The sequence below is a fragment of the Centrocercus urophasianus genome, unplaced genomic scaffold (assembly GCF_019232065.1).
Source record: "Centrocercus urophasianus isolate 14NV4802_14NV808 unplaced genomic scaffold, USGS_Curo_1.0 seq_23, whole genome shotgun sequence".
NCBI lineage: Eukaryota > Metazoa > Chordata > Aves > Galliformes > Phasianidae > Centrocercus > Centrocercus urophasianus.
Genome location: NW_024884789.1, coordinates 10631211 through 10644793, shown reverse-complemented (window position 1 = coordinate 10644793; position 13583 = coordinate 10631211). Strand labels below are relative to the sequence as shown.

Sequence of the window (13583 nt, the reverse complement as noted above, 5' to 3'; positions counted from 1 at the left end):
GATGTGTTTGAGTGTAAGAAACACAAAGTTGTGTGTACAACACTATTTACAAAGTGCTCACTCATCCCAATTAAAGGACATCCAAAGTTAATTCACCGATTAAAAGCCTGCCACACAGACTACACAGAACACATAGCTTCTGTTAGTCACATTAGAGAAAGAAAAGCCAGTTCCACAGAACTTTTAAGAATGTGCCAGAGGTTTGGGAGAAGGAATACTACCTTGTTTTTGTGATCTTCTGCTACGCAGTTTTGTTTGACCTGCTCCACACGATCTTCTACAGACTACATAACATCACACAGTCACAAACACAAAACACATGCACAAACAAATATAAAAAAAGAATGAAACATTCCAAACTAGATTTTAAAGGCCACTCTGTCAGTAAATGATGACAAATGTATTTTTAACTTTTTATAAAAGGCACAGGAACTACGACAGGAATCTAAACAAACTCACTCAAAATGTAATGCCTCCCACATGAACACAAAATGTATGATATAGTAAATAAATGGAGGAGTAATACACACACAAACTCCATACTTACAGGAAATCTTAAAGATATTAAATAATATATTTATTTCCTATGGTATTTATTTTGGTTAAAAACTACAATTACAACTCATTACAGTTGTAACTGGTACAATTCATAAAATCCCATATTATATATTACTATATAATATTATTTTTATATGTATATATTACTCATGCATATATACATATACACAAAGTAATAGCTCACTTGAATTTCTTTTTCAATATGACAACAAGAAATACATGAAAACAAGTTTATTTACTTACTGCATTTATTGCAAATGTTCTAATTATTTATTAGAACACTTCTCAAATACACAAAGCTAAGGTGAAATATGTCTCGTCTAAAATATTTGCTCCAGTTGATATTTCAATAAGCAGCATGATTGTCACGTTGATTTGAAAAAAAAAACACTCAATACACAGCACTGCCAAATGAAAGGAAATAGACTGAAATGCCACCAGAAAGGCATTTCAAAGCAAAATTAAAATACATACTGAAGAGACTGAGGTATGGTTATAATTGAGATTTCTTAAAAAACAACAAAGAAAAGGTGATTTTTTGCTTACCTCACTTTGCTTTCTTTTCTTTGTGAATATGTATCTTATGAAAGTCTCCTGAAGAAGTTCTTGCTTCACGAGAAAATGCCAGAGCCTTTTTGCTGGAAGAGCTGAATAATCCTTTGATCTGGGTGATGCAGAAGGAGAAATAAAAAGGAAACAGCTTCTGTTTAATTACAGGTAGATAACTCCTGTCCCTCCTCACATCTACTTTAGGTTAAATTTCAATTTGGAAGAAAACCATCTAAGTCTAATGTTCTAAGATCTTCAAGGCAAATTTCAAGAGATACATTCTTTTTCTTGTATTTGTAAGAATATCTTAATAAAATCTTATAGTGCCAATGATGAAAATTCAAATTAACATATAGCTTAAGTGATTGAAGTTGTATTTTAGTATTTCTAGAAAAGTAAACTACTTTTGAGATGAATAAAATTCTTCAAGGACTGCATTTAAAGATACTTGCAAACACGACATATGCCTAACACAGGAGGATTGACTTTATAAGGACTGTTACTACAACTCTTTCTCCCTCCTGATGTCTTCATGTATGATACAAGCTTTCCTCTGTTTGTGTGGACAGGGTGGGAAATAGCTGCTACTGAGAGAACAGAAAAGGTGGTTGAATAGGGGCTTTCTAGCAGGAGCCACTGCCCTTGATCTGTAGTCTCCAAACTTTGCTCTTTCTACCTTACTTTTCTTTCTACAGCTGTGAAAGGTGCAGCAAAATGAGTAAAGGCAGCTGCAAGAAACAGCAACAAAAGAAGTAATAAATGGATGTGAGGAAAATGGATTCTGTAAAGCACTGGCTATAACTAAGCTTTAGCTAAACTTCATTTGGCTGTTTATGTTTAGATAGAAACACTCTTCAGTATTTCTGTGGTTAAGGAATAGGAAAAAAAACTTACTTGAATGGTGTGTTTTCAGGTTCAATCATTGCTTTATTGCGGAGAATAGCTGGTCCTGCACCTACTCCAGGGTCACTAGGATAGGTATTGATGTAGTTTGGTGGTGGGCCTTCAAACTGGTCCATTCTATCTTGAAGAATCTGTTCCCAATGTTCCAGATTTTTTATTACAGCAATGCCTAATGGTGATGTTACAGGCAGATCTGAACAGAAATATTAATAAAGGCTTAGAGAAAAAAGGTCATATAAGTTACGGTGTGTACAAAAAAGTAGAGCAATACAACCGTTCAACAAAAAGTTTAGCAGAAACACATTTCTTAACAACTGTTTAAGAATGTTTAAGTTATGTAAATTTTAAAATAAAAATTAAACAATATATTTAAAAGCGAAGTCTGACAGAAAGCCACTTACACAGAGAACTAAAACGTGAAGTAGAATTTAACTTACCATTAAATTCCAGACCAGCAATGGGAAAGAAGTTCCTAACGTTGTGCAGAACTAATTTTACCATTGTCAGATGCAGAAGAGCCCAGCTATATAAAAATAACAGTTGTGTTAAAGCAACAGTAATATGGTTATTGGCAAAACAGTTTTCTCTCCTTCTACCAACTATGCAGATCAGAAAAACAACTCAGGGAGGTCACTGAATTTTTTGAGTTTAACAGACACATATGGCAAGATATGTACACATCAACTATCAGAGTTAAGGCCATCTCTGAGGGCTTCCCCCTGTAACAGCAAGTATCCTTCGAACAGGTAAGCATGATATTGTAATTCTAAAAGAATGGCAATTTCTTCTAACCTGTAAGAATTTGCATCTTTGTGTTCCTGAATCTGTATGTCAGAGAGAAAAGCATCATCCTCTTCCTCATCACTGTGAATGCTTTCATCAGAATCATATATAACACCACTGTCTGACAGAGGAAGAAATGGCTGCAATGCAAAATAAAAGTCTGCTATAAAAATAGTTTTCTGATCTCTTAATGCACATACCTTTAACTTTACTTGTAATTTATACTCTTTGTCTATGATAACAACTTAACATAAATAAGGTTCTCTAAAAGATACAAGTATCAAGGAGAAAAGTATTAATCTGTATTATTTGCAAGAACCATATTTTTAAAGTTAGGAAATAGCTCTAAGACAAGTCATAGAGCTCTTTACCTTTTATTGAGATGATAATATTCTGCAGCTCAGTTTGAAGAGCACTCAGAATTTCCACACTATTTTTGCCCTTTACAGCTTAAATGAGAAGAAATAAGCTTTTTACAAACCCCGACGTATTTTCCATTCTAAATTACCTTTGCCATAAAGTAGTCCCACATGCTGAGTTCTGGAGGGATAAACTTTTCTTTGTAAGAGGGTCTCTCTGCAGGTACCGGCGGAGGCACAGTGGTGTCTTTCACAGGCCTTCCAGGCACTAGCATTCTCATGTTAAAACGGCGACGATGTTTGTCCATTTCTTCTGAAGGAAGAGGTGGTGCTAAATTCAGATAATTTGAGAAGCTGATATTAACACGGCATCTTCCAAAGTGGCTGTATTTTATAACTGAAGTAGCTAAAAGCACTATTACCGGTACTAACTTCTACCAACTCAGGGATCAAAGCCAGCCTGTGTAAGTGAAGTGTAATCATGCAGAAGGTTCAGTTAAATTCAGTAGCTGTGGCAGTTACACGTTGTGTATATAATGAGAAATTCATTTCGTTATCTGGGTTGAGTTTTCCAGGAGACATGGCTTTGAATTAAAGGGCATTTTAGATATTTTTTTCTCAAATTAAGAAAAAATTGTTAACTTGTTAAGAAGTAGGTATAGAAAATTTCACTGATCTGTAAATAGCACATGTAGCAGCAGTTGTTCAAAATACAAGCCAGATAGTAGAGAAGATAGTAAGATAGTAAAGAAAATTTGAATAGGGCAAGTCTTTTTGACAAATCTATTAAGATTCAAAGGATCTTAATAGTTATCAAAATACAACTGTGAAATTTGTTCTCCAAGGTGTTATTGGCAGGCAGCGCTGAAGATTACACTTACTTTGTTACACAGGACCTAAATACTTAAAATCAGTTTGTTTTTCTTAGAAGCCACTACTACCATTCATCTACACAGCAAACTTTTACACACCTTCATTACCATCCTCTGAAACATCAGAAACTGTAGCAGCTTGTAGGATAAGGAAAACAGAATATATCTCCGATGAAAACAAGGCTTATATATGTAAGCTGTTCATAATAATACCCTGTTAAATCATTGATCACTCCTAAAATGATTATTCTCACATGTCCTTAAGTTACTCCATAAAAGAGAAATATGTAATGCATTCGTGTGATGGTCTGTTTCAGAATGTTAACTGACCAATGGTGACACGATGATAACGTCAGCAATGACAGCAATGATCGTGACTAGAAGATTAGAAGCAGTGTTTACATTATACCACCTTAGTACTGTTTTGCTTTGTATTTTATATATGAAATATCTATTTTCTGCATAAGAATTTTCAAACCTGTAGTTTTTAAAGCCAATGTGTCAGAATTTTCAGAATTGTTGCAGTGAAATTATTGGGCAAACGGTTTCATTTACACCTATCTACTGAGCCTGGATTCAGCCTTCACTTCTCAGCATAGTAAGACAATCTCATCTGTCTGAAAGATCCCTGCTTTTAGTTGGAGCTTAGCTGTGTATGAACTATTTTTCTGTCAGATGAAGCTGTTACTTCTGGCACATGGTGAAATTGTATCTTGCAGTAGAAACAGTTTCAGAAATACTGCTTCCAAATTACTGTAACCGTTATACAGCACCACCCGTCACATACAGGAAAACACAGGTATTAACACTGATTTGTTCTACCTGCTTTTTCACACAAAAAATAATGGTTGAAAACAATGGAAAGTGTTATAAACAAGCATCTAATAGGAGTAACATAAGGAAATATACTATCCTGAGGATGATTTCTGACTCAGAATGTCTGAATTAAAATTGTGTTATTATAAACTTATTTTATTTGCCTAGCTTAATACCAAATGTGAGTTTGAGTGACCAGAGTTCTGGCAGTGCCATTCTAAGTACTGTTGGGATGTGTATTAGGAAAAGTAATGGTGTATACTAGTAATTCTGAAATGTTTATGCTGGGAAATACCCATAGCATTCCACATGCAAGTTGCTTATCATGCATCTGGGGTATAAGTTCTGCATCACAGCACTGACTCCATCACTATTTGACAGTTAGTCAATGTGATGGCTATTTGTTAATGATATTACGCTTGATATCTTGCTGTTTAAAGCACTTTGTTTTACCTCTGACTGACAAATTTTTCATTATTGTTTTACAAAGATGGAAAGGAAAAGGCTTGCATTTGGGAAGATACACAAACACATACACTCCAAGTAAACTATTTTGAGTGTAACAATAATTAAATGCAGAGATCATTCTATCTGTATTCTAAGTGGATACTAAAGAAAACAAAACAAAACAAACAAAAAATCCTCTACCTCAACAACATTCTTGTTTCTGTTTTATTTTTTTGGGGGGGAAACAACAGTCTTGTCACAAAGAAGATGAAATCTGTATTCTTTAATCTAACAATTACTCAGACAGAAGTCTTCAAGTCCCGAATTAAAATAAATGCAGCTATCAAAAAGAGCAGTTAAGCTGTAATTGTCAGATTAAAGGGCTACATTTTGAGTAAAAATACCTGTACTGTTTCAATGGAAAATTCAAATCATGCTAGGTGTTATCATAAAGGACAGTCATGATAAAAAAAAAAGTGAATTTCTTTCTGCTTTTTAATTAATGTTACAATTTTCTTGCCAGTTGATACTTAAATTGTGTTTCCTTGTTTTTTTCTAATCTTTAAAGAAAAGAAATCTCCCCTACTGGGTTACTAAAAGGTCTAAAATGCAGATCGTTAGTATGACCTTTAGAAAACAAAATACCTGGAATATTTTCTGATTGCCTTCGAGGCTTTACAAGAAGTTTCACTCCTCCACCAAAAACAGCAGCCCACATCCGGCTGTTCAGAGGATGAGCTGCCAGTCGGAACAACTCGTTACATGAGTTGGTTGCCAGGGCATGGATCAGCAGACTCAGGTAAACAGCTACAACAGCTTCGCAAAGAAGGACGTTTAACTTTGGTTGATCTTCATCCTGAGCTGAACTTAAGAGATTTATCAGTGAACTCACACCTGCAGAGAGGAGAGGAAAAGCTCTTTGTTAATTACAAACAGGGAAGAGTTCTGTGTTGCATCTCTGTCTCTTTTGGTGCACACATACTAATAGCCATTTGAAACTTTTGTTCTGATATATCAACAATTATGATTTTTTCTTAGACTGAACAAAAAGATTTCTGAATTGTGCTTCAGATTGCTTTGCTGCACTGTTGGCCAGAGTTGACCTCACAATATTACCTCTCTGCTAGTATGTGAAAAGCAGTTGTTTTGATGGCTACAGCAGGAAAAGCAAATATGTAAGACAGTACTGTAGCTGCAGCTAACAGAAACTGCTATGCTCGAGGGTGACACAGACCAGAAAAAAACATCTTAGGATGACAAATAATCAGCTTAGAATTTATCCTGAAGATTCTGATCTCTTCCTCAAGTAAGACATTTGCCATATAAAAAGTTTCGATTTTTGTTTTGGTCTGTGAGGAAGCTAACGGCTGTTACATGTGAAAGCTAAATTTAAAACAGTTATCCATCATTGTTCACCCATCATTTCTCTATATTCGCATGAAAAATTGCCATCAAGTTGTACTGTAAGTTATGAAGTTACAGAGCAGTGAAAAAAAATTTGAAGTGGAGCTTTTCCAGACATGTTAAAAGTAATTTATTTTTGTCTCACCAGGCCACTGAGCAGGAGATGAGTTTGGAGTTGCATGCTCTTCAATACTCTCTGTCCTCAGTCTGCGACGATCACTCAAAAGCAGTCCTTGATAAACCATCCCTGTAAACTGATTTGCTTCTGTTTGGCTGCTAAATACAAATAAATTTTTTTCTGATGAGAAAGGATTTCAGAACATTTTTGCAATAAATACAGTATATAGAAATGCTTCTCTTTTTAATCAGAAAATGCAATATTTAAAATTCTACAGGACTACAATTTCATATCATAGTATATACTTTTTAAATTAAAACTTGTTATGTTTTTACAGCCAATTTTGGTTTGAAACAAGAACTGTCCAAAACCTGACTTCATTTAACCTCAAATATTTTCCATGCAGTCCCACCCAGCAATGGATATACTGTGGAAAACAGCACTCAGACGTTCTTTTTGAAGCATCCTAAGATTGATACCAGATTTTCCTCCTTTCATTGGAAAAAAAAGATTGTTATTATTTTATCTGTGTGAAACTGGCAGGGACTATCAGAACTAATGTGTGGGTTGCATAGTTATCTATACATACATAGCAATTGAATCTCTTTGCTTAGACACAGGCAGAAAGAATTTCTAAATATTCTTCAAATGTAGGACTGTAAGAAAGAAATTCTATTTGTACCTGTAGCTGTGGCTGTCACACAGTGCTTGATAAATGGATGCAGAAAGGGAAGCTGCTAAAGAATGAAGAGTGTACACCTAAAATGAAAAGAGCTGGTAAGTTCTATGTAATTTATACACAAAGGTATGTAAACCACACTTCCTTCTAAACAGTTTTTGAAACGTGTTATGCCAGAATGTCCCAGTTTTAAACTACAGTCAGGAAATAGCAATTAAAAAATTACTCTAATACAGACCTCTCACAGGGTGAGTATACTGAAGAAGTGATTAAGTCCTGTTCTAACAGTGATTTCTATAGTCTGATTGGTTCCTGGAAACAATATAATATAACATCATAACTCATTATAGTAGTATTTGCTTTATATGCATGATACAGAAGTTTGTGTAATCATCATTTAATTATTTATAATAGCTTTTTCACCTCATTTACGTGCTTAAAATTTTTCAGGACTCTCCCAGTAACAAGAATATTACTATTATGAGCTTACAATGCAGCAGAAACACTCCATTTCCTAGAAGAAGAAATGCAAGGATTTCTTGGAAAGACTGATGGAGGCCAAACTGTGTTGAAAATGGTACTGCCAACTGTTAAAAAACATGAATGCTTTTTAACATTCTGCTCATTTCCATCTCTTCCTACTGTCTCTCTATTTAATGAGATGCCATACCTCAGGTTAAAGATACAAGTTATCTGAATAGTTGATTACAGTTAGGAAGCGTCAGTTCTTTCTGACTTTCCTTTCAAAGGAAAATGCGTGTGGAATAAGAGTTTTTAGAATAAGAATGATACTTAATGTGGCATAGTGCAGGATGGAAAAGGAGTCAACTAATGTAAAGAAGTAAATGAGCGTGGGTTGCAGTTTACAAATTGGTAACTAACTACCAATGGGACGGTCCACTTAGTTTATAGCTTTCACCTACTTTCATTTACTCAATAGAAATTTAAGTGAAATTTAATGAATGTGAATACTGATAAAAATGTACAAACCAATGATCTAGATTTTTACTGATTAACTGTTGTATAGTCTCAGGAAATATGTTTCCCCAATCCCCTCTATTTTATGAACAGAATTTATTTACTCTAGGATATGGGGCCAGATAAAGTAATTAATCACAATTACATGGAAATCAGTACAATCCATGCTGGACTAAGATTTATAACTACGGTATAAACAGAAGGTTACAACGTACCTCATAGCTTCCACCTCTACTTTCATTAATCTTCCCACCAGATTTGACCAGGATGATGATAGTTAACATATATGATCGTGATGTAAGAGTAACAATTCAGTGCTTTAGTGAACATCTGAATTTAGAACAGCTTCTCAAGAATGACTGAATTATTTGGATGAAAGGGAACTAAGGAGATTCCAAAAGGTGTCAGAAATCAAGTGGTTGGTTGACTACCATTTTCAATTCTCTAGATTTTAGAAAGGAGGTCAATATTGTGAGAAGGAGTAAGAGTTGAAAATTAAATACAATTTTAGTGTATTCTCACCATTTTGTAAACAGTCAGCATTTCTTACAACCTGATTTCATTACCTTGACATCTTCAATATTAGGATGTGGTGGTGATTTCATCTGCACAATTGTGTAAAGAATATCATGGATATGGTTGTTTAAATACAGCACAGGATTAGCTATCACAGTTTTTGTGGATGCTATGCTTGCAGATAGCAATGGTAGTGTTGTGGGCAATGGAAGTGGCGACTGAAGCTGTTTTACAGTAGTTTCCTGTTTAAAAGAAAAGATTGCACTTAAGATGATTACTTTGAGAAAAAAATAATAATAAAACAGTAATTTACTTTTTTTTCCTTTTTTTCCCCAGGATTATTTATTCTCTTCTACTGCTGTCTACTCAGTACAGACAAGATTTCAAAAGGATGGATGTTAAAAGTAAGTTCTGGGACTGGAGCCACTTCCATGATTTATTCCAAGTCACAGCATTTGCTCTGATTAGTCTCTTACATTTACTGTAGAAAATGCCGTAATACAGAAAAGGGAGCAGTATGCTGACTAAGACTCTATTCCTTACAGCTCCTTGCATGACATGCAGTGATGTAGGGAAAGAGATTTTATCATACTTAATCTGAATTTAACTTGTTATATGGATACCCAAAATATAGTGATCAAAACTATAATTTCAATATACATTTAAGTCTGTAGTACATAGAGCAATATTTATATAATTACAGGTAGCCTAATCCTCCGGCAGATTCTGAAGAACCAAATAGCCAGGATGCGGATGCACAGAAAGCTAGAATAGTAAGTTCTTGCCTGAAGAACATTAGAATTGTTTAGCTTAAGGTACAAATTTAAGCATTTGATAAAATTGACAGACTAGAACTGTTCAGACTCGTAAATACAAATCAGCTGAATTTGTTTTACCTGCTGTGACTCTTGCAGCAAAAATTTCAGCTCCATTCTTACAGATGCTAAACCACCTCCTTGTGCCCCATGGAGACTACAATAACTTAGAAATACTCGTAGAAGAGCTTGGTTCTTCTGCAGCCACCACTTTCGTCTTTCAGCGTGTTCTCGTTTTGCCTGTAACCTACGCCTTTCTATCTGGTGCCGTTCATAGGAACCAATGTCTGGCTTATCCATAACATTCTCATGATCAAGTAGATCCCCATTTACTTTGGTGTATGTTTTACAGTAATCTTTGCCACCTGCTTCATGGTTGCATATTTCATGCATGGCAGCAATCTCTTTTTCAAGCCAGTTGTACAGCTGAAACCTGAGCTTTCCTCCATCTACTTCATAACCTGTAGCCAAAGTCCTCAGTTCAGTCATTAGGATCTTCAAACAGGCTCTGAACTTCAGTTGTTCAGCAATAACATCAACCTCAGTGTCTCCAACATCAGAAATCTCTCCATGTAGTGTCTGTGGGACGTTACTGTCTGGGGTTTCATCTTGTTCTTCACTCTTGGAAGCAGATTTTGAATTTTTCATAATTATACCAACATCCTTGTCTTCTTCATCTAATTCATTTTTGTCTTCACCCCAATCAAGAGTAAGAGGCTCATCATCAAATTTTACTGCTGGTTGACTCCAATCAAATTGTGTTGAAGACTCAGCAGTATCCTCCAAAGCAAAGGAAGCTGAAATTGGCTTTGACCAGTCTATATCACCACTTCCAGCACCATCCCTTAAGGCTTTGGAATCTGAAACACCAGCCTGCATTGGAGGACTAGATGCATCTTTCTCTGTAGCTACAGCAGATTTTTTTCTTACTTTTGGGATTTTGGAAAGAACTTCAAGAGCTAGCACAGGACAACCCACTTTAAAGTGAGCATTTGCAGTAGTGAAGAACAATTTTCTTTCTATAAGATTAATTTTATCAACAAAACTTTTCTCAGTTTTTAGACCTAAGGTGGCCAAAGTCCCTTCTGGTGAGCTGAAGTATCTTCGGATCAGCAAAGGATGGGTCCGAAGATAATTGTAAAAACTGAATACCACAGGATTGCATGACTTGACAATAACTAGGGAATTAAACAGATGAGACGTTTATTGACAATGGATTTCACGTGTTATTTGCAGTATTTCCTGCATTACAAAGATTCAAAATGCAAAAACAAAGACAGTCTAGTTGCCAAAACAAAGCAAAAGAATTACTTATTCCCCACAAAAACATTAAAGATGTAAGCCGGATGAGTGGAAACATGAAGGTCTCACATCTGCTTTGTTACTGTTTCACCAGCTAAGCCTAAAATAATCTGAGAAGACCAGCCAGGTAGATTTAACTAGTGCAGGGAACATACTACAGAAATCAGCGCATCCAATTCTCCATCATTTAACGTTAATCTAGCAAGAGATTGCATAGGAAGCCCTGCTTTTGAGAACTGCTAATTCCTAGAAGCAAGAATGCGAGTCTGAAGTTGATTAGAATAAAAATTAGCTACCATTAAGTAGAAGAAAGGTATTGTAGGAAAAGTAAGAAAAAGTTAGGCCCTCCAGAGTTTATCTGACTTATTAGACTTTATCTGAGCTTATTAGAACTAAGCTCAGTACTGGACACTGGAAAGAAGCCTGTGGAAGAAACTGGAAAAAAATATTTTTTCCATAAGAAACTGAGTGGGCTAGTACATAAGCCTATTAATAATTTCAGCATCATAACATCTCAAGAGAAGGGACTGCATACATAAACAGAAAACTTTACCCCTTCTCTACTATGTCATAGAGAGTTTGATCCAGTAGACAGTCTTTTTTTTCCTTACCTGGGTTTTCATCATCATCTTTTGGTGTTTGCTCCAATAAAGTGTCCAGTGCTCTAGTGTAATCTTTCATTATCCAGTAAGCAATACTTCTCAGAAAGGGATCAGAATGCAATTTAGTACAGCTGAACCCAGTACCATCCTTGTGGCAACCCAAAATCTTTTCATAAAGAATGGAGGTGTATGTGACAGAGGTTTCAAACTCTGATTCATATAAGCGAGCAATAACCATAGCCAATTGGATGTCTTCCATTTTCTCCAGGCACACCTGTGATAATAAGTGGGGGAAAAGGTCTCTTTTGAGGGAAAGTTTTTTTTTTTAAATGACAGTGAACAGCAACATGTTTACACAATAATTTTTTACACAATACATTTTTTTCCTTATGATATCTGATCTTTAAAGTATATGTTAATCTTTGAATCAAAAGTATGTTGAGATATTTATAAGTGCCATGTTTTCTTCCATGTTTGGAAAGAGGTGTACTTCTATTGTAGCGATTATAGTATGCCTCAGTACATCATGTCAAAAAACAATATATCAGATAGAAATATAAGGATGTTTTAGCTAGTGGAATAAACCTAGCTTCCAACTTTAACATTTGTACATAACTGGTAAGATTTTCTTCCACTGACTCATCTGCAGAATAATGTTTTTGAGCCTTTACATTCTCAGGTAAAGACACACTGCATAAAACAGGCAAGATAAGTAAAAGTTATCTAATTCCCTTCTCTCCTAAGATATACTGCTTAAATTATGAACTTGCTGAGAACTTTCACCTTCCTTTTGGCAGTTCCACACCACAACTCCACTAAAAAAGGATCCTTCAGAAGATCTTTGTTTGTTTGTTTTGATTCTTTGTGTTTTACTTGATGTTCTAACAGTAGGGACTGCAGAGTAGCTAGAAGCTGAACAGAGTGCTACAACAAGCAAAACAAAGCTTCATCGGCAGGGTCATGATTGCTTTCTCAAGAGTCCTTCCACCGAGGACTCATGTATCTGAACATTCATTCTGGTCTTCAGATCAGATTCCAAGTTTTTTTTTCACAGTAATGTGGAGGTAAATGCCATGTCTACAGGGTTCCATGTGTAGACATACCCTTTCTGCTTCCACACTTTACAAAAAGATCAGCTGATCAGCTTTTAAGGGTGCAGTTCCATAGTTTAGACTAGAAACTAAAATTTAATTTCTCAAAAATTAATACCTCTATTGCATCTTTCAGTGAACCTGCCAGCAAGAAGAATGCAGCTGATTGTTCAAAGCGCTGTTTTCCCAACAGAGCAAAAGCATTTTTTAAAGCAGCTTTTCGCCATCTGTCTTCACTGAAGTTGTGGCTGAAGAAAGCAGTCATCTTTTCATCATGCTGAGACCTGCATAAAGAAATGCAAGGTACACAAGTTTTTATTACATAGCCTTAGGATACAGTCACTTGAACAGCACCAATTAAACTCTAATCCTGAATGAGTTCTGTTTTGCATTCCTGGTTCAAATATAATTTAATCAAACTTATAGTCAGAACTCACCTAAATAGACCCCACACCACTGCCTTTTTCTTCATAGCAAGGTAAAAAAGTGCAGCATCTAAGGCATCATTGTTCCTCTGGAATGAAGCTTTTGCAACCTGTAGTAAGCAAAACCTACTATTACTAGTGAAAATATAAAGCGTGCTTTTAGCTTAAGAACATATGTTCTCTGCTGGGAGGATGCTCTGAGTGACTGCATTATTTATAGAAAGCAACAGTAATTTCTTTCTGAATGACTTGCAAGAATTAATTTATTGACAGGGGACAGCAGCTCATTACACTGTTAATGTTCCTGTGGTTCAGAAAAAACAGCACTACTGCACATATTAATGCCCTTCCTCAGCAGGATGTTAC

General features: G+C 35.4%; 1 protein-coding gene and 1 long non-coding RNA gene across 4 annotated transcripts in view; one reads left to right on the top strand and one right to left on the bottom strand.

Moving 5' to 3' along the window:
* The window catches only part of DMXL2 (Dmx like 2), a 51156-nt gene that overhangs the window by 8131 nt on the left and 29442 nt on the right, over positions 1–13583 (bottom strand). For 2 of the 3 annotated variants that reach the window (XM_042824064.1, XM_042824067.1), the window contains 14 exons: positions 13230–13327; positions 12911–13076; positions 11711–11975; positions 9879–10975; positions 9033–9224; positions 7492–7568; positions 6837–6967; positions 5933–6181; positions 3302–3483; positions 2803–2933; positions 2448–2533; positions 2002–2203; positions 1105–1222; positions 222–284 (listed from right to left, as the gene is read on the bottom strand). In XM_042824064.1, coding sequence (XP_042679998.1) covers positions 222–284; positions 1105–1222; positions 2002–2203; positions 2448–2533; positions 2803–2933; positions 3302–3483; positions 5933–6181; positions 6837–6967; positions 7492–7568; positions 9033–9224; positions 9879–10975; positions 11711–11975; positions 12911–13076; positions 13230–13327 — 3057 coding nt within the window. The remainder of the gene's footprint in view (positions 1–221; positions 285–1104; positions 1223–2001; positions 2204–2447; positions 2534–2802; positions 2934–3301; positions 3484–5932; positions 6182–6836; positions 6968–7491; positions 7569–9032; positions 9225–9878; positions 10976–11710; positions 11976–12910; positions 13077–13229; positions 13328–13583) is intronic. The other variant, XM_042824065.1, reaches the window with a different exon arrangement.
* Positions 6701–9386, top strand: LOC122163135. The gene is made up of 3 exons (XR_006169829.1): positions 6701–7586; positions 7939–8065; positions 9319–9386. It is a non-coding gene; the product is annotated as an uncharacterized LOC122163135 (long non-coding RNA).